The 19,337-nt window shown below is 46.0% G+C and overlaps 1 protein-coding gene across 1 annotated transcript; it reads left to right on the top strand.

Annotated features, from left to right (window-relative positions):
- Positions 1-2,478: 2,478 nt before the first annotated feature.
- Positions 2,479-18,686, top strand: GNA11 (G protein subunit alpha 11). Its single transcript, XM_064469976.1, has 7 exons — positions 2,479-2,652; positions 7,130-7,314; positions 8,941-9,095; positions 10,113-10,241; positions 11,661-11,790; positions 12,558-12,711; positions 14,382-18,686. Exons 1-7 carry the CDS (start codon positions 2,517-2,519, stop codon positions 14,570-14,572), a joined length of 1,080 nt encoding a protein of 359 aa, XP_064326046.1. The 5' UTR covers positions 2,479-2,516; the 3' UTR covers positions 14,573-18,686.
- Positions 18,687-19,337: the final 651 nt, after the last annotated feature.

The raw sequence follows: 19,337 nt of genomic DNA, 5'->3' as shown, positions 1-19,337 counted from the left end.
AGACAGTCACACTGAGCGGCCCGCTGTGAATTCAGTTCTGGATGTCCTGAGCACCAGGACATTATTCCTGAGGAATAATTTTTGGCCGCCAAAGCAGAATGGCTACACCTTCACCAGAGACAGTAATGAGGAAGTAAGTCCTCTCTTGACTGTTGGCCATATGTAAGAGAACGTAAGAGTGGGAGGTGAGTATTGATGCTGAGAAAGGCCAAACTATGGAGACGACTGGGGAAAGGAAAGAAAAGTTATAATCTTTTAATTGAGGCCAAGACCTCATTGGAATAGCACAGGTATAAGAGGAGCAGGTGGAATTTAAGTGGAAAACGGAACCTGTTGTCTGTGAATATCTTGTGTTTCTGTCTTAGCCAGACTGCCATGAAGTAGGGACTGGGAAGCCATGGCCAGGCAGATAATGAGGAAGACAAGTATGTAGCAGTTCTGTCATGCTTTTTCAGACCTTCGAAAAGAATGGTTACATACAGTCCTCCAGGCAGAGTAGACTAGGAAAGGTGAGCAAGCCTATGCCAGGAGGTGTGGGAACACACTGCAAGCAGACAGAATGGGCAGTGTTGGAGCTGGGTGTCCATGAGGACTCCAAAACACAAGTAGAAGCACCTGCAAGAAGAACAAGAAGAAGAACAACAAGAAGAAGAACTGGGTGAACTGGGGGAAGTTGTCTGAGACAAAGAAACAACACCAGATGGAGCAAGAGAAACCAAGACAAGCAGGGGGAGAGGAAGGTGGGAAGAAACTTCTTTGGAAAGTTAAGTGTGCATCTGTTTACCTTGCTGTGTGGAACATGCAGAGGTCTTGCTTTGTGTACACCTCTCCTTCTGGGAGGAGATGTTTGAAATAAGGCACGTACTAAAGCACTCTCAGATCCCTAGGGCAGGGATGGAGGGGGCCCTGCTGAATCAGGATACACAACCATCCCAGTGCAGCTTGTAACAGCTGGAGCCCTGGCATCCACCTGAAAGGATGGTGGGAGCTGCAGCTTCTGTTGCTGTGTGATTCGGCCATAGGAAACAGAATCTTCTGAATTTCCAGAATTCTATCTTTCTTTCTGTATGGAGGGCTATGGGGAGAGCACGTGGCTGGCCAGGGCACCCTGGCACTGGGGCCCCAGGCCCTGTCAGCGCTTGCTGCTCATGGGTAATGCCCGAGTCAAGGAACACAGTCCCGGGGTGACTGGGATGCAGGGATGGGCCTCGGTCGGTGTGATTTGATCCCCCTGACACTTCCAGTTGCTGCCACCCCTCTTCTGGAGGGCTCGGGGGTGAATGGCAGTCTGGGCGCTGCCTCTGCGGGTGGAGGAGCGGAGCTGGGGGGTCCCAGTGCGATGGGTGTGCAGTCTCAGGTGCTCCGGCGTGGCGGGGTTGCTCAGAAAGATAAAGCTCCACTGGCAGCAAAAGGATGAACGCGTGGCTGTGGCTCGGATGGGGTGCGTCAGGCTGCCGGGTGGGGTAGCTGTTACAGGGGAAGAGGGACCCAGTAAGAAGCGATGAGGAAAGCAGGGTTAAAGACAGCTTTGAGGTCCCTGTCTGGAGAGATGCAGTGTGAGGGAGGGCTCGGCAGTGGCATCCAGAGAGCTCAGCTAACAGGCTCTGGCCTGGCCTGGCTCGGCTCCGCTGGGACACAGTCAGGAGGCGGCAGCCTGAGCCTGGGGGCGCTGGCCTGGCACCGCTGCGCCTCGTTCTGCTTCCTCCTCTGCACCGGGGAGTGCCGCAGCCGTGGGCGGCTGAGGGGGGCCGGGTGGGCTGGGTCTGCGGGGCCTGCAGCCGAGGGGGGCCCTCCCGCGAGCAGGGCCAGGCCTGGCCGGCTCCGCCGCGGCGGCACCTCCGGAGGGAGGGCGGGAAGTGCCGCAACGCCCGGGGCCGCGGGCCCGCCCTGCGCCGCCGTCGGAGCGGCCCCGACGGCCCGGCGAGGCCAGGCCGCAGCGAGCGGAAGGGCGGCGTCAGCCCCAACGCCCCCCTCGCCTCGGCCCGCCCCACGGTCGGCGCCTCGGTCCGCCACCGTCCCACAATGCCCGGCGGTCTCCGCCCCGCTCTGGGAACGCGCGTCCGAGCGCCCTCCTCCCCCCCCCCCCTTCCCCGACCGGCCAACCAAACTTGCGCTCCGGTTGGCCGCGGCGCCCCGCCCGGCAGGTCCGGCGCCGCCCCGCTGCCCGCCGCGCTCTCCCACTGGCGCCGGCGGCTGTCAGTCAGCGCTTGTTTTCGGCGGCAGCGGGTTGGGTTGCGCCGGCTTGTCGCTGGCTCGGCGGGGCTGTGTGAGGAGGGAGCGGCGGGCGGCGCAGCCGGGCGAGGGCAGCGCGCTGAGGGGGGCGGCGGCGGCGCTAGGCCCGGCCGCAGGGGTTGGGGCCGAGGCCGGGGCCGGGCCGGGCCGGGCCGGCGCCGCGGAGGGAGGGGTGGGGACGGGAGGGGGTGCGGGGCCGGGCCGGGCCGCCGGCCGTGCGGAGGACGGTGGTCGGTGCCGGGGGGGTGGGGGGTGGGCGGGGGCGTCCCGGCCGCGGCGCAACCATGACTCTGGAGTCCATGATGGCCTGTTGCCTGAGCGACGAGGTGAAGGAGTCGAAGCGCATCAACGCCGAGATCGAGAAGCAGCTGCGGAGGGACAAGCGCGACGCCCGCCGCGAGCTGAAGCTGCTGCTGCTGGGTGAGGAGCGCCGGGGCCCGGCCCGCGGGGCCGCCGCTCCCGCCGCGGGGCCTGGCCTGGCCCGCCCGGCCCCGGGCCCGCGGCTGCCGCGGGGCTTGACAGGTCCGGGTGGCTGGGCGGCCGCGCCGCGCCCGCGCTGTGGCGGGGCGCGGGTGTGGTGGGGAAGCGGCGGGAGCCACGAGCGATCGGGCGGCCTTCCTGCCGGTGCCGGCGCCGGCCGTCTCATTGGCTGCCCTTTGTTTGTTTTTTATGGTGCCTTCTCTGTCAAAATGGATCTTGACATAAGCAGGAACTGTGAAGCCGAAATTACTCGTTCTAGATGCAGGCACGCACGCACCCGCGTGAAAATTGTCTCGAGGAAACGCTTCCCAGAGCGTGCCGGCCTTTATCGGCGTATGAAAATTCACTGATGGAGCTGACGCTTTTCGGTATCGGCAGTGAACTTCTGGGCCTTGAGTAAATGTCGGTGGGAAAATTGGCCTCCAGCTCCTAAACCACAGACTTTCCCTTGTGCGGTCCTGGGGGGGCCGGCAGGGTTAGGAACGTGGTGTAGTGAATGTGAAGGGAGATGAAGCAGTGAGAATGCGAAAGTTCTGTGTCTGATGAGGAAATGGCTATAGTGTTTAGCATTGCCTTTAGAGGTGGAGATCACCTGTGCAGTGATAAGGATGTAGATGTTCGGATGGAAACATAGTGGAGTTCTGTGGTTGTGCAGATGGATAACCGTTCTGTGGTTAGATAAGGTTTATAGGGACGGGTAATCAATTACAAGAGCAGTCAGCTAAGATTTCAGGCATTTACATCCTTCAGCAGTGAGTTTGATGCTCACGTCCAGGTAGCCCTCCAATTTATACTCGGGTTATAGTTTTCATGGGTACTGTGACTTATCATTGCTTGTTCATGTATCCTGCTTTGTGTCTTAAATACTACATCCTCTCAAGCTGAAATATGGAGCAGATCTGATGGATTGAGTTTATTCACTTGGGGTCTGTCACAAGTTGGCAAGCCATTAAGGTAGAGGTGAAGAGTTAGGATGATCATTGTGAAAAAAAATCTTAAACTTTACACAAGTGAAGTGAGGCTGTGTCTGCCCAGGCCTTTGGAGGTCTCCAGTACTGACACTGTTGCATAGTGATAGCTGTTAAGGGAAGGCCAGGGCTTTCCTTCTCACCCTGAATCCTTGGTGATTAACATGTTGCTGTTTGTCAGGTGAAAGGTAGAATCGAGGGTTTGACGTTTGTGCTCTTTGAAGATGCTGTGTCAGTTTCTGTAGGCTGCTTGTGGACTAGGGAATGTGTGTCTCACTCTCATGCTTCCCTAAAGCAGTCCTGCAGAAGCAGCTGTTTCAAAATAGGTTGGCACTATAGGATAGATCTGGGTTAAGTCGATCCCCCTGGATCTAAAAATTTCACTTTAGAAATAATTCAGATAGTTCAAGAATCCTTTCTGCTTTTCTAAAAGATACAGTTAAGTAAGGTTCAGCATCAGATTTAAAAAAAAATCCATATGAAGTGGCTAATATTGGATAAGCAGCACTGCTAGTTTTAGGATGTGTTTGCTGGGTGCTTTTCCCTGGGTGCAGCACATTGCCCAGCTTAAGCTGTGGCAGGTAATGTGTGTTCTCTCTCCTTGATGTAACCGCTGCTTGCAGGGATTTCTTCTGTCTTGTTCCTACTATGTGGAGTTCTTACATTCACCAGTATTAGTGATCATATTAGTGAGAGGGCTTCCCCAAATCCTCAAAATCTTGAGAAGAGTGCATGTGTGGAGGGGGTTTCTGCCTTGTAGAAACTCTCTTTTCCTGTCGCTACATCTAGTGACAGCTTGTTGAAGCCTAAAACAGAAAATTGGGGTGAAGAATAACAGTGCTAATCAATGACGAGCCTGGTAATAAGAAATTTAATTTCAAGGTATTGGACATTGCCCTCTGGTATAAGGTAGTAATTGGTCTTTTTACTGGGTGGGGAGTGGGGAGAATATTTTATACAAAAATGACTTGTGATTAAGCACGGGGTACTGTTGACTGAGTGATGTATTTACGAGTGCCTGTCAGGTAATGATGGGGGTCATTAGTAACTTACTGTAACTTCTGCTGCTTTCATGTGTTGACAGAAGAAATGGTGAATTCAGATTATCTGCTTGTCTCAACGTTGTCATATTAAAAAAGGTTATTGTGCTCTGATAAATGTAGGAGACCATACCCACGAGAGCTCTTACCATTCTGGTGTGGTGTTGTTTTGTATTGTATTGTTGATGGCTAGGTAAAAGCAAGAGGCACCTTTAAAAAGAAAAAAAAACAAAACCAAAACACACGCCCCCACCCCCACCAACCCCCCCCCAAAAACCCCAAACCACAAAAAACACTGGAAAAAAACCCCAAAACCCTAACCAACCAAAAAAAAAAAACCCAAACACAAAAAAACCCCACCAAAAACAGGTGATGATGGGGTGACAGGAAGAATCTGTGTTTGAACTCTTAAGTTCTGAATAAAGTGAATGGCTGGTGCTGAGGTTTCTCTTATGTTTTCATTATTGGAACACTTTGAAGCACCACTTTTTTTTTTTCTCTCAGTTTTGGTCACTGTGGTAAAAGACAAGGAAGTATTTCTCACCACAGTGAAAGAAACCACAAAAGATTTCAGTTTCCATTCCCCCCCCCATTTATGGTCTAGCTTTCTGTTTGAAGTGGAGATAGCTTGCTGCATATTAATGGTGTTTGTAACGTTGATTTCTAACTATTCTGACATAATTTCTGTCAGTTCTTGGATATGGGGAGAACTTGTTTATTGTAAACATGCTGCTTCTAGTTACGTGCTTGCTGCTTTTATTTGAACATATTTATTTGTTTGCCTTTTAGCCTGGCACTATAAACATGAGTAATTGAGAATCTAGATGTGAGTAGTAATTGTGTATTGTGATGAATGAGATCCTATCTTAGTATATCCATCCCCTAGTGTGAGGTGAGTACCTGGTGGTGAAAGCCCCGGCTCTGCTGTGTGCTTATTTGTAACTGGAGATCAAAAGGATTTGTCACTTATGTGATAAATTTTAGGTTTTGCTCTCAATAGCCACGTGAGGTGGGCCACTGTATTAAAAAGAGCTGTCTCATATATTCTGCTTATCAATAGCAAATTTTAGAAAATTGAACAAAAGTACTCCACGGAAGTGTCAGTGGTATGCGCATCGGGTGTTGCTTGTGGGATGCAGTGTGGAGGTACGCTAATCACATGCAAGACCTGACCCGTGCGTCCCCTCCACAAAACGTACCCTGTGCATATAGAGTGGAAGCTGCTGGGTACTTTCCATAATACCAGTTGAATCGTGAATTTAATAAGGCTGTGTAACGGCACGGATACTTTGATGATGTTTTTCCCTTGTGCTTACTGTGTCTGAAAGTTCCCACTGTCCTTTTATATCATCTCTTGGCCTTCACATGTTAAATTACACTTTTCTGGGGCCATAAATGTAGGAGTGGGAGGACCTGCCCAACTGACTGCAGGAAGCAGCCGTTGAAAGGGCTGGACTGTTCAGTGCGCTGGCACTGGTGTGAGTGTGTTTTGCACTCCCACCGACGCTAAGACCCAGCTTCTCTGGGCAGCGAACCTGTGCAATAAGGAACCGGTAGCCTTGCTGAGCAGCCTGCTGTCTTCTGGGGATCAAGACAGGGTGCAGACAGCTGTGAGCAACACCCTACTCTGTTCGCCCTGCCAGTTGCTATTTTTAACTCTATAATATCCAAAGGCTGCAAGCAGTATTAGAGGTGTCTTGCCACAATGATGATTATCATTTCAGTCCTTAAGAGCAAACATTGTTTGCACAGTAGTTTGGTGTACCAGGCAGATGCACTGACTGGATTGTTCATGTTAGATGGAATAAGCTAGTAGTTTCTTGAGCTTCGTTCTCCTTTAGAGTTGGCTTTTCTGTTGTGTTCCGTTCTTTTATCTGAAAAGACACATACTCTATAAGGTAAAGAGCGTTCTGTGCCAAATCACAGTGGAAGATTTGCTCTTTACTGTGCAAATAGGCTTCCCCCAGCCCACTCACTGTCATCTCAGTTTGCAGTACTTACCAACTTGAGAGTGCATCTGGGCCCTCTCTGCCTGGTGCTGTGATTGTAGCATCTTGCTGGAGTATCTGGGAATAGGTCAGGTGTGACGGACAAGGGCCTTTTGACGCAGAACGTGTGGGAGTGGCTGTAATGTGAGATTTGGAATAAGTACCGGAGCTGCTTTTGAAGGCTGCTGTAAAGGACAAGATGTCTTCCTTCTATGCTGTTATGTTCATAGTGAGGATGAGCAGGAGCATCCAGACTGTCTTTTAATATTCTGGAAAGTGGCTAAAAAAGTGGTTGGAAGTAGTGTTTACTTGGATACGGTAATAGGAACTTTGGGGTATGATGTGACGGATGTTAGCTTGCTTTCTTCTGTAGCAAGCCTTTCTTGAGATGGCTTCTAATTCTCTCTCTTGCATTCTGTAGGCACTGGGGAGAGTGGAAAAAGCACATTCATTAAGCAAATGCGTATAATTCATGGCTCAGGCTACTCTGAAGAGGACAAAAAAGGCTTCACCAAGCTGGTGTACCAAAACATCTTCACTGCCATGCAGTCTATGATCAGGGCCATGGAAACCCTGAAGATTCTGTACAAATATGAACAGAACAAGGTAAATTTCTCACAATTTTTGCATGTGTTTTTAAGCAATGGGGATTCTAGGGCTTGACTCCTAAGTTCCTGTTTGTTCATGTCCTCCTGCATTGCAATCCCAACCTCCCTGAACTCTTTCCCATAAATGTTTTGTGCTTAAGGGCTCCTTTTTTGACATTTTGCTGATATTTGACTCCGTTTACTCGGTTGTGTTAAGGGATAGAGCAACTTTCTCGGTACGGTTTATGTACTGGTCTGCATAGTGAGTGGTGGGTGCTAGGGATAGGGATATGGCATAGGGTATAGGAGAGGGGTTCTTTTTACTCATTTCAAGGACTCAGTATTGTTAAATGTGTTGGGCTTCCCTTTGCATGAGTTACTATTCACATTGGAACTTGAAGCTGACAGAATACATGCTGGACCCAAAAGACGCCTCTACTGGTAGCTTTCACTATTAACTGCAACCTGTCAGTTTTTCTGATAGGTGCTGACCAAAAGTACGAACCTTTCTAGAAGGGTTCTGGTCTCAGCCTCAGAAACAGGATTTAAGCTGAAGTCTGGCTTACTGATTTTGGATCCAGGAATAAATTTTTCAGCCAGATCTGGTCCAAATTATTTTAGCTTTTTTGGGCAAGTATGGGGGGAGGGGGAGGGTACACCAGGAAATTTGATCGTATTTTTAGTGTGTTTTGGTTCTTTAATGCTTAGTACCTTAATATTTTTACATTAAGTTGTGGTTTATCTGTTCTACCACACAGCGACTTGAAGCTGATTTTTCATAACTGTTTATAGGGACCGAATGGTGCAGCAGGAGTTCTTGAGTCTGAACACCTTTTTTGCCTTTAGAGAGGTCCCGCAGCCTCAGTGATGAGAATAGGCAGGGTGTGAGGAAGCTTGCTTTGCCTGTGCTTTACCTGGGCCCTGGTGGAGGTGTTTTGACAGGTATTATCTGCCAACTTTTACCTAGGCTAACGCTTGCAGAACTTGGCTTTGTTTTTTATTTTTCCTGGCATAGCTGGTGCAGGCAAAAGCCCCTTCCTGTGGCAAGTGTACCAAAGGTTTCAGAAAGCAGCTTGGTGTGGATGATAACTTCATAGATGCCACAGGCTATTGTAATGACTGTAGTCCTTCCTTTGCTTGTAGATTGTACGGTGGGCATTTTTATTTTCTCTCTCAAATTGAAGTATGCTGAAACAATGTCTCTATTGCTATTCAAAACGTAGCTTGAATTTTTTTTGTAAGAAACCTGAGATAGCAGTTATCCAACTGCAGTTATCCAATGCAGTTTAAATTTTCAGAAGTTGGGCGGTCTGGGGTTCTTCACAGTGAATGCTCTGCCTTGGAAACCACTGTGTTTCAAAACACCCAGTGATCTAATGATAGGTGAAACCTGCTGCTGTTTTACAGCTTATTCTGTCGAGGAGCATATGATGTTTTGGGGGAATTTTGCTGATGTCTGCTGTGTCTAAGATGTATAGTTTACTCATTGGCCCTCTGGTCTTAGCAACCTGATGCACAAACAGCCTGTGGATCCTTGAAGTCATAATGCAAGGATTTAGTTCACCTGAGAATTTGCCTGTGACCACTACCTGACACTGCCCCCTCACCCGCCCCCCCCTTTTTTTTTTTCTTTTTCAATCTCCAGGCCAATGCAGTGCTGATCCGGGAAGTGGATGTAGAAAAGGTCATGACATTTGAGCAGCCATATGTAAGTGCAATTAAAACATTGTGGAACGACCCTGGAATACAAGAGTGTTATGACAGGAGAAGAGAATATCAGCTTTCCGACTCAGCTAAATAGTAAGTATACAATCACAGGCACTGGTAGATGGTAGTGATCGTCTAACAAATAATACCTGTCCAATTTTTCAGTTGGAGTCTAGAGTTTGTTTCAAAGGGCAGGAACACTGCTGTAGATTCCACTGTCTAGTTTGTTTAAAGTACCTTTTATCTTTTTCATTGAGGTGGATGAGCCTTGCTAGCATTTTAGACAAGCTGCGCAGTCTCTGCTGGCTATGCGTATTGGGATAAAAATCATAGGCATATGAGAGAGGCACTTTGCTTCTATTAGCCAGAAGTATCCTTAAGGAAAGTTAAGACGAAAGAGCAGTGGAAGCAGGTAACTGGTAACTTGTTTGAATCTGGCTTCAGAAAGGCAAAGAGGTATGCTGGAGACGGAGGAAGCTATGTTTATTTGGAGATAGATTTAGATCTGGAAATTCTTTACCATTTGCTACTTTTCGTGAGGGTATGAGGTGTTCTGGTGGATGATAAAGACAGTGTTCACACATCTGCTTCTGGATATACCTGAGGCTAGAATCTCCACCTTATGCAGTCTGCGTTGGTCCTGGCTCTTAGGCAGCAGAAGTGTTGCTTTTTCTCTTCAAGATTGTCCTTTGGCCTACAGGTTTACACATCCATGTACCTTAATGGATTTATTATTAACAAAATCTAAGTCTGGTGACATAGGTTCATTTATGAATAGAAAACACAGATGAGACTTGATTTCTGAAACATAAGCATCCACTGTACTTAAAATTTCTCTGTAGTAAAGATTGTCTTCCACATTCCTATACAGAGTTGATAAAGTTGTCCTTAATGTATCTGTTTATCCTCCAAAGGGGATGGCTGGTGAATTACTATTACCCGAAGATGTGTTCTGTTATTTTATCACATCATGTTTTAAATGGTTCAGGTGACTTTTGACTTTCTTGTTATGTTAGGGAAAGACTAAACGTGACAGTGTTTAAATCTGTATATTTATGTGCTGCAACCTAAGGTAGTTTTGTTTTTTTTTTTCCATTGTGCTTCTTGCAGCTATCTTAGCGACGTGGATCGTATTGCTACCCCAGGATATCTACCAACTCAGCAAGATGTGCTACGGGTTAGAGTTCCTACAACCGGTATCATAGAGTACCCCTTTGACCTAGAGAATATTATCTTCAGGTACTGAAGGTGTATTCATGTTACAGCTGAACTGGGAGAGGAGTGATATGGTTTCAGGAAGGATGAGTTCCGGATTGCTGTAGAGTGTCCAGGTGCTTAGCTGAGAGGCTTGAGTGGATGTATGTGCCGTGGTGTTATGAAGAGTCTGCTGACAGGTGCTCCTGTAATGGGGATGGTGTAACATTTTACTCTAATTAAGGGAAAAATCCAAGCTGAAGCATTGACTGTCAGAAAACAGAACATGCTTTTGAATCAGTGACACCTAAACCCCACTAACCATCTCACAGGAATTTATGTCCTTCCTGGGAAGGATTGTGTGGCTGGCATCTGATGCTGAAGTGGTGGCTGGTGAGGCAGCTGAGTGAACTGCTGGTAGCTTAAACCACCAAGGGGAGGAGGGGGAAGCTTGCTCTGGGCAGTGCTTGACTTGAAATGTATTTCCCTTTAAGAATGCTTAGGTCAGGCAACTTTGACCATTTATTTCTACTTCAAAAAGAGACCCCTTTTTGTGCAGAAATACTTCCTTGTATTTGATACCTAGCATCTGCCTTCAGAGGTGGTTTTCTGTGCCTACCTTGTGCTCCCAGGATGACACCAAAACTTGCTGCCTCTGCTGCTGTACGTGGTGTTTGGAGGCTTAAGCCAGACATCGAGCATGCCATAAAGGGCACAATGACATGCCTGTCTATTGCAAAGCAATTTTCTCCCTAGCTCTCTGGTACTTACATGCTCCCTGCCCTTCTCTACCACAGTGTTACATTACAAGAGAGGTGTAAAGAAGCCTGCATCCTCTCTCTTCGTCCATTCAGTTACACATATACGGAAAGTGACTCTCCCTGTTCTGGTTTGCTGGCCTATGAAATAAGTATAAGGTTTTAGTGGACCGGGTGTGCTGCACTTCAGGCGAGTGACAAAATAATTTTAGCGTACTATACAGTTGGGACTTAACAGTCATGCGCTTCAGCTCCTCGGTTTTAAACAGCACATTCTAAAGAAAGTTTAATAACTAAAGAAAGCTCTCTGTGTGAGAGAAGTTTTGAGGCAAGCAGATGCTTTAATGAAAAATAGAAATAGTTTGCTCATTTGGCAGAGCAGAGTTTTGAAGGACTTGTCGTTTCAGACTCAGGGCTGCTACTCAGCAAACCAGAGCAGAATGCAGCTAAAAATGGTAATGCTGATATTTGGGACTTGAATTTGGTATCACTTGCCTATGGCCATCTCTTCAGTTTGATATACTTCTGGAACAGGATATTTTGTAAACTCGATGGTTTTGTTAGCAGGCACATACTATTACATCCCCATGCCAGGTGAACCTGAATGGTAAAGAGCCGCATTTGTTCTCATCGTATGCTGGTCCTTCACATTCAGATAGAGAACTGCAGCTACTTCTGTGATGCTCTATGTATTTTTCTTCCTTAGAATGGTGGATGTTGGAGGTCAAAGATCAGAACGAAGGAAGTGGATCCATTGCTTTGAAAATGTGACTTCCATCATGTTTTTAGTAGCACTTAGTGAATATGACCAAGTTCTGGTGGAATCTGATAACGAGGTAAGCCAAAGAATGGGAACTCTGCAGGAGGGTGGAAAGAAAGGAGCAATGTATTTCTAGCTTCTTGGAGGTTGGTACCAGAGTACTTGCTGCCAAGTTGGATTAGCAAGTATTGCTGGTTTTGGCCTTAAGTTCTTCCTGTTGCAAAGGGAACATGAGCCTCAATGGGTCATGATGTCCCTGAGAATGGAAAATGCACATCGCATTCAAATAATCTGTACTTCTCAAGTGATACTGAAATACTCTGAAATTGCTGAGTTCTGTGTGCCTTGGAAGGTACTGTGCAATGTGGCAGTATGCTCTTAAAAATCACCCATTCCTCTCTTCCTCACTGAACTACTTCCTGCTGTGACTGTTCTCTTCTTAGGTAGCGACTGTTGTCTTTGAAGGTGCAATGCTGAATTTTTGCCCTTGCTAATAGATTGAAAAAATGCCATTAGGTAACAGCAGTTATCCCTCTTCTACTAGACAAAACGTGTTCACAAAGTATCATGGCCAGTCCTCTCACATGACCATCAAAGCATAAAATGACTTTTAAGCCTTTTGATATGAGTGGCTTGCCAATTAAATGAAGCTTGAGTCCATCAGATTTTGTGTTTCCGTTCCATTTGCCGGCACAGCTTGAGCCAGAACCTACCTGGGGCCAAAGTATTCTGTGTACAGTATCTGAGATGCTGGATCGATACAGATCTGAGTGCATGTGCAGGTAGCAGAAAGGCATCTTAGTGCTCATTTGTGAAAACAAGGCTTTCTTCGTCTTATTTCAGAACCGGATGGAAGAGAGTAAAGCTCTCTTTCGAACCATTATCACTTATCCATGGTTCCAAAATTCTTCTGTTATCCTCTTCCTCAACAAGAAAGATCTGTTGGAAGACAAGATCCTATATTCCCACCTTGTTGACTATTTCCCAGAGTTTGATGGTGAGTATATTTTAAGGAGGAACACTCTATATAGAGAAGAAGGGGTGGAGATGGTTTGGTTAGATTTTTGGGTTTTTTTTAAGAAAACTCAGATCCAGAAATGGGGAAAACATCTTAATTTGGGAAGAAATACTTACAACAATGAGAAAATGTCACAAAATTGACTTAATCATATGTAGATAACTGGAACCCGATCAAATAACGAACCTCTCTTCGATGACAAATTACTCCCCCCGTTCCCAATATACACTTCAGAGTATTAAATAATGGGACTCTAACTTTCCTGCCTGTATGCTTGTGCATATAACCTATTTCATAAACATGCGACAACTCACCGGTATACGGGGCGTTTTAACCCTCTAGTCAAGAGGTGACGCAAGCCCTTGTTTTGAGAAGCTGACTGGTCAAATACACAAGTCGTTCAAATGATGATATTGAAAAATCTCAGGTAGCATGAAATTCTTACAGTGTGCCATCTGCAGTTGTGGAAAAATAATATCTATGTGAAACAGAGAAATTCCTATCTGAAAAAAAAATCCTTCGCCAAAATAGCATTTCAAGCTCTTCAGTTGAGTGCATTTGAAGTTGGCTGGTAACACATCTGTACAGGGCTGAGAATAAATAGAAGCAGTGGAGAAGGAGATCAGGCAACACACTTCTTGGCATACTCTCTTGTATTAACTCTGTCATTATGTGCTTTAAAAATACAAGGTAAAGGAAGAATTGCTATTTCGCAAACAACTTTCTTCTAAACAGCTAATGAAATTGCTCCTTATTAGCTGTCCTCCCGCTTCTGGAGTTTCATGCCCCCTGCTGTCTGAAAGCACGAGCACGCTGAAACTGTCAGTGGTGCAAAACATCATGTTTTTATGGGAGGCTGGGAATGGCTGCTGAGCTTATCAGTCAAATAGCACGTACTTCTAATATAACTTAACAGCTGGGGACAGTATTGCAACATCACGATGTGTCATATACTTTGATTTTTTTTTTTCATATAAGAATTTACTGTAGCTCCTCCAGGGATGCTCCATGGCTTGTGAGTGGAAGGTAGCCCGTCAGACCACCTCTCAAGAGATGGTCCTTGCCATGGAGAATGTGACAACACCAGTACTGTGAAAAAAATATCAGTAGGTGACTTTCTTCTGGGAGTTGTCAGCAATATGAAGTAAATACTGGCCAAAAAATCTAGGTTTTTTAGCTCCTGTGAGTTGACCAGCCAGTTAGGACAGACTGCAGTGTTGGCTGAAGACCCTTGTTTGCAAAACATAGCTTGTGTCTCAGCACCTAAGATCCGTCTATAGAAGAAATATACATCCCAACCCCATGGGAGAGCATTGTGTCATGTATATCCAGCATCTGTCACTGTTATCTAGTGAACGCAGCACAGACAGGGTTATACCAAATGCTGTATTTCAAAGCACAGTCTGAAATGACACCTTGGTGTCTGTCAAAACTCAGCCTTGGAAAAATGCCTTTTGTAGGTTTTGGTTAGATAACTGAAGAGCGTAAGACACTTCAGCTCCTGGCATTTTTATGCAATAAACGATCTCAATTTCTTCTTTATAGCTCCGTAACCCATAAGAAGTAGCGCATTAGCAATTATTCTGATGGATCAGACTGGGGGATGGACTTAGCATAAATCCATTAATTGGTTTCTCTGTTTGATACAGGCCCACAGAGGGATGCACAGGCAGCCCGTGAGTTCATTCTCAAGATGTTTGTGGATTTAAATCCAGACAGCGATAAAATCATCTATTCTCACTTCACATGTGCCACAGACACAGAAAACATCCGTTTCGTCTTTGCAGCTGTCAAGGACACCATCCTACAGCTCAACCTGAAGGAGTACAACCTGGTTTGACCTGCTCTGCCCTTGGCCCTTGAGAGGCGTCATTGTGAAGAAAAGACAAAAAAAAGAAATTTTAAATATGACAGGAAAAAAAGTTTTAATTTTTGATGATGTAATGATTGCAAATTGTCTGATCTGTGGAGTGGCAAGTGCTCAGTGTTATCCTGGAGTCTCATGTCTCTGTCCACAGAGTAGTTGATTTCATATTTTTAACAGATTGCTTTTATTTCACAGTTAACGGGGATATGCCTCATTTCTTCAGCACCTTGCTTACTTCTTAATTTTTGCCAAACAGCTAAGGCAGCCTCATCTTGAGCTTTCCTTTGTTGCTTAGCCACCTTTTTTTTCCCCCCCCTTTTCATTCCCATGGTATACATAGAAAAAACTAACTTTCCAGCCGAGATTATGAATTCACTGGACTGTGGGAGTGCGGAATGCTACTGGTCCCTTCGCCTTGTGGTATAGGGTGCCTCTGGTGTAATTTGCTAATCCTGCTTGCTCTCCACTCCGCCACGCCCCGCCTGCCCCACCCCTTCCCTTCCCCAGGACACGCTCCATGGTTCACTGTGATGAAATGTTGGGGAGGAGCCATTGCTCTCCAACTATTGTGCAAAAAAAAAAAAAAAAGGCAAAACAACAACAACAAAAAAGCCATCACTTTTCCATTCTTTATATGTTCTAGTTCTGAGTTATTTTTTCTTATCAATTATAAAAGGTATGGAGACTGTGATTTTTTTTTTTTTTTTTTAAATTATTGATGTTCTATACATAGTTTGCTACGTGTTGCTGTATTTTGTTCATGGACTACAAATGATGGAAGCTCTTGGAGCAATAGCTGCTGAGCCTGGGGAAGTGCCTGACTGTAATTGTGCTTTTTTATTTTGTTTTGGTTTTTTTCCACACACATACACACATCCCCCCCCACACCACAAGCGCATGCGCGCGCACAAGGCTCAATTTGCAGAGGGAGACTACATTTTGTTGAGTAGAGTATATGGCATCAAGTGAGCAACTTCTCTATGCAGCAAATACCAAAAGCACATTGAGTAATTGTGGCGTTTAAACATCAGACTTTGGCTGGATTGAAAATCTTAGTCTCGTGCCACCCTCTAGTTCTTTTCCTGCTGCTAATAGCAAACAAGCCTTGTTTATTGCATTTTGTGCCAGTGTATTGAATGACTTTGTAAGAATTCCTCGGTCCTGTCCAGCTTGCAGATTTTTAGAAAGAACCAGAGTTGTTGGGTGACAAACTTTGGGATGTAGGTAGGATTCTTACTTGAAAAGGTTGAGGATAGCTCTTGGAGGGAGTAGCAATTCTCTTTCTGCTCTTTATGCATTCCCCTGAGGCACATGCTGCTGTGTTTCTCTTTAGAGGAGTACGGATCCTCTTTGGAAGACTTGCACACATACTTGCTCCAGGGTGCATATGACGATCGAGTTATAGGAGTCACGGCTGGAGCACGCGGCTGCTACGGAATCCAGAAAGCCCTGCTGTGGTTGCACTTCTGTTTAGCAAGAGAGTAGAGGCAGAGACAGCAGGGTTTGCTGGTGCAGGTGGAAGGTAGAGTGGAAGTAGTTCTGGATTCTAGATGCCAAATGAAACTCCACTAAGCAGAAGGATGTGAAGCCTTTGCACGTTAGAGAGCGTTTTCCAGGAGCTGAGGCAAGTGAACAAATGTGCTGAAGACCTGTTGCCAGCCTGGAAGATAACTTCAGTGGCAAGGCAAGGAGAGAGTAGGAAACGGGAATCTGTCCCACCTCTGGATGTGTGTCATTTAGCCATCACTAATGCTTCTGTTTCAATTCCAACTAGTAGCATTGGGTCCAAATCCTCTGGATCGACCAGATTGCCCCCTTGAAGGCTAGCAGGCTGCCAGTAGATAAAGACTAAATGAGCTGCACTGTTGAAGGGGGCTGATGATATTTTGTCTCTTTTGTAGACAGAGCACTACATCAGTGTTTTGCACAGCATGTAAGAGTAAATCTTAACTGTCTGAGATGCTTAAGATGCTTTGATCTAGAACACTAAAATCTGGGGGGACATAATTTTGAGTGATTCTGTTTATAGGTCCCTCTTGTTTTCCAGAATAGCTGAGGGAATCCTCTGTATGTCTCAGAGCACTACAGAAGAAAGCAAGCTCTGCTAAGAGGGATTAGAGAGCTCAAGTTGGAACAGTAGCCACGGGACCAACAGTTGAAGAGCCAGTCTGGCTGAGTGGTGATGCTGAGGGAAACAGCATCTCTTTAGACTAGCCATGCTCTGGTCTGCATTTAACATTTGGGAGGAATGAGAGGGATTCCCATGTGTCAGACAGCTTTGCATCAATTTTACTGCTTTTTTTTTTGTCTTTATGCCAAAATGATCCATTTTGTAGAAACTGTCCTATAAAGAGGAATTTATAATCATCTTTGTGTATTCTAAGTGCTGTTCATCTGAAGCAGATGGCAGCACCAGCCTCTTCTGCTTCTGTGATCCTCTTGTAAATGGTTCACACTACAACTATTGCCAGTGACGAACCTGGCACTGAGATATACAGGTTCTTGGAAAGAACTTCCCAGAAGTTTTTTTTCCAAGGTGAATGACGGTGGTACTTCCACTTGAATCAGAAATTTGTTTTGTTTTGTTTTGTATCCTCCCCTTCTTTAAGAGCTGCTGCCCTGGCATAGGAGGAGGGATCTTGGCTTCTGTCTCTTGCAGAGTGAATCTGCATCGTTGTGGGGAACTGTGGGAAGCTATGGGCGCAAGGATTTAGGCACGCGCTGTACCTCACTGAGCAACTGCTTGGTGTAGCTGTTGGCCTGATACCTGACTTGGTGTGATGATTATTGCAAAGGGAAGGGGAGAACACTATGCGATGGCTGTCTTACGAGTTCCCAAAACCTCATTCTGAATTAGGAGAGGAATGGGTCATACTTGTACACATAATCTGGAGTTGTCTGTGTACTATATTATGTGTGAGAAGATACCAGTGTTAGCACATGCTTTTCTTAGCAGTAGCTTGTGTGCCTCCAGCTTGGCCAGTGAAGCAGTCCTGCAGAACTGGTTTGGGTCTCTGTTGGCTGGCCCTTTGGCAAACGCCTGCCCTAGCAAAAGTGCCAAACCTTAAACCAAATTTGCCTATATTATCTTTTCTGAAAGTGAGGCCAGTCAGAACTTTCTGCAGGTTGAGACAACAGATGGACCTTCAGAAAAGAGGTGGAATTGGGTTCTTGCAGAGAATCTAGAATCTTGAGTCTGAGGAAGTGGTCTCTTGGCTAACCTCTGCTCCTTGTGCACTTTTTATCTTTGTTCTGCTGAAGAAACCAACGTACTTTGAACCAGTTTGAAACTTGAAGTCAGTGAGGAGAGGACCATCCCGTTTCTTTGCACCATTCTTTGTGGATTGGCTACCTGGTGAGCAATAGCCCCTTACTGCTTCAGCGTGTCAGATAGCTCCTGCCCTTTCTGCCTGTCTCCCCTTCTCCCGGAGTTGGATTCTTTGGTCTCTTGTTGTTGCTTCCTAGCAATGTTGGCCTTGCATTCAACTATGGGTTTTTTTCATGTGTTTTATTGTTTTTTTTTTTTTATTTTTAAAAAAAGTACTTCCAGAGTGTGCTGACCATTGTATTGTACTGTACAGAGCCCAGGTTGTTAGAGTCCAGCAGAGACAAAGTGTGTTATGCAGCACCCAGTTTTATAAGAGTATGGTTTGTGCCAATGCCCCTTCTTTAGTAGTGCCAGAGACTCAAGTGCCAATGTGGTGGAAATTATTTGGTTATACTTGTATATTATAGGATCCTGATTTAAGACAATTTAAACATTATCCTATTTAAAAAGATACTATATAAAATGCTGTTTTTAAACCTTGTCATTTGCAATGCATGTATTGTTGTGTGTGTTGGGGTGGGGGGAGGGAAGAGGGTAGGGTAAAGGAGTTTCTGAATAAGATGCCCAGTGTCTGGATCTATTCAGGCTCCAAACTGTCTCATTCCAGTCCAGGAGTGTGATTGTTTCTTGGAATGATCCCACTCTGACTGCTGGGCAACAACCCTTATTACAGAAATATCTGATGGAAATTGATTTTCATATCTTTCTCCTGAAATAAATTCTCTGTTTGAAATTGGAATAAATTTTGTTCCTAAAAGCCGTGGTGGTCATGCATGTGTTTCTTCACTCCTGTCCCTCCTCTCCCCCTCCTTCTGGTTGGCTTAACAACTTCTGTACCCTGTGGGACCTGCGTCTGACTGAAGCGCACTCTGCCTTCCTAGCTAGCCATGTTGTCCCTGCTCAGAGAATCAGGACTCTGAGGCATAGAAACAGTGTGTTTTGTTAAATATAAGGCATAACGTGCAATAGCTATATATAACGTACTGTACTGATAATTCTGAAGTGGAGTGTGAACAGTGGCCGATTAGGGTTTTAAGATGTAGGGATGCAATGGGGGCACCTTGACTTAAAGTTTTACAGGATATTGGCATAGAATCGCTAAGTGTCAGTGTCCGTTACTGCCTCTTGCTGTAGTGTCAGTCCATTTCAGGCACATTTCTTGCAGGATTGTCCTGGTTTCGGCTGGGATGGGGTTTATTTTCTTCCTAGTAGCTGGTACAGTGCTGTGTTTTGGATTTAGTATGAGAATAATGTCGATAACACACCGATGTTTTAGTTGTTGCTGAGCAGTGCTTGTACTGGTCAAGGACTTTTCCTCTTCTCACGCCCTGCCAGTGAGAAGCTGGGAGGGGGCACAGCCAGGACAGCTGGGATATTCCCTACCGTATGATACCATGCTCGGTATATAAG

This window comes from Phalacrocorax carbo, chromosome 19 (assembly GCF_963921805.1).
Source record: "Phalacrocorax carbo chromosome 19, bPhaCar2.1, whole genome shotgun sequence".
Taxonomy (NCBI): Eukaryota; Metazoa; Chordata; class Aves; order Suliformes; family Phalacrocoracidae; genus Phalacrocorax; species Phalacrocorax carbo.
The sequence above is the reverse complement of the archived record's forward strand: the minus strand, read 5'-3'. Positions and strand labels throughout refer to the sequence as shown.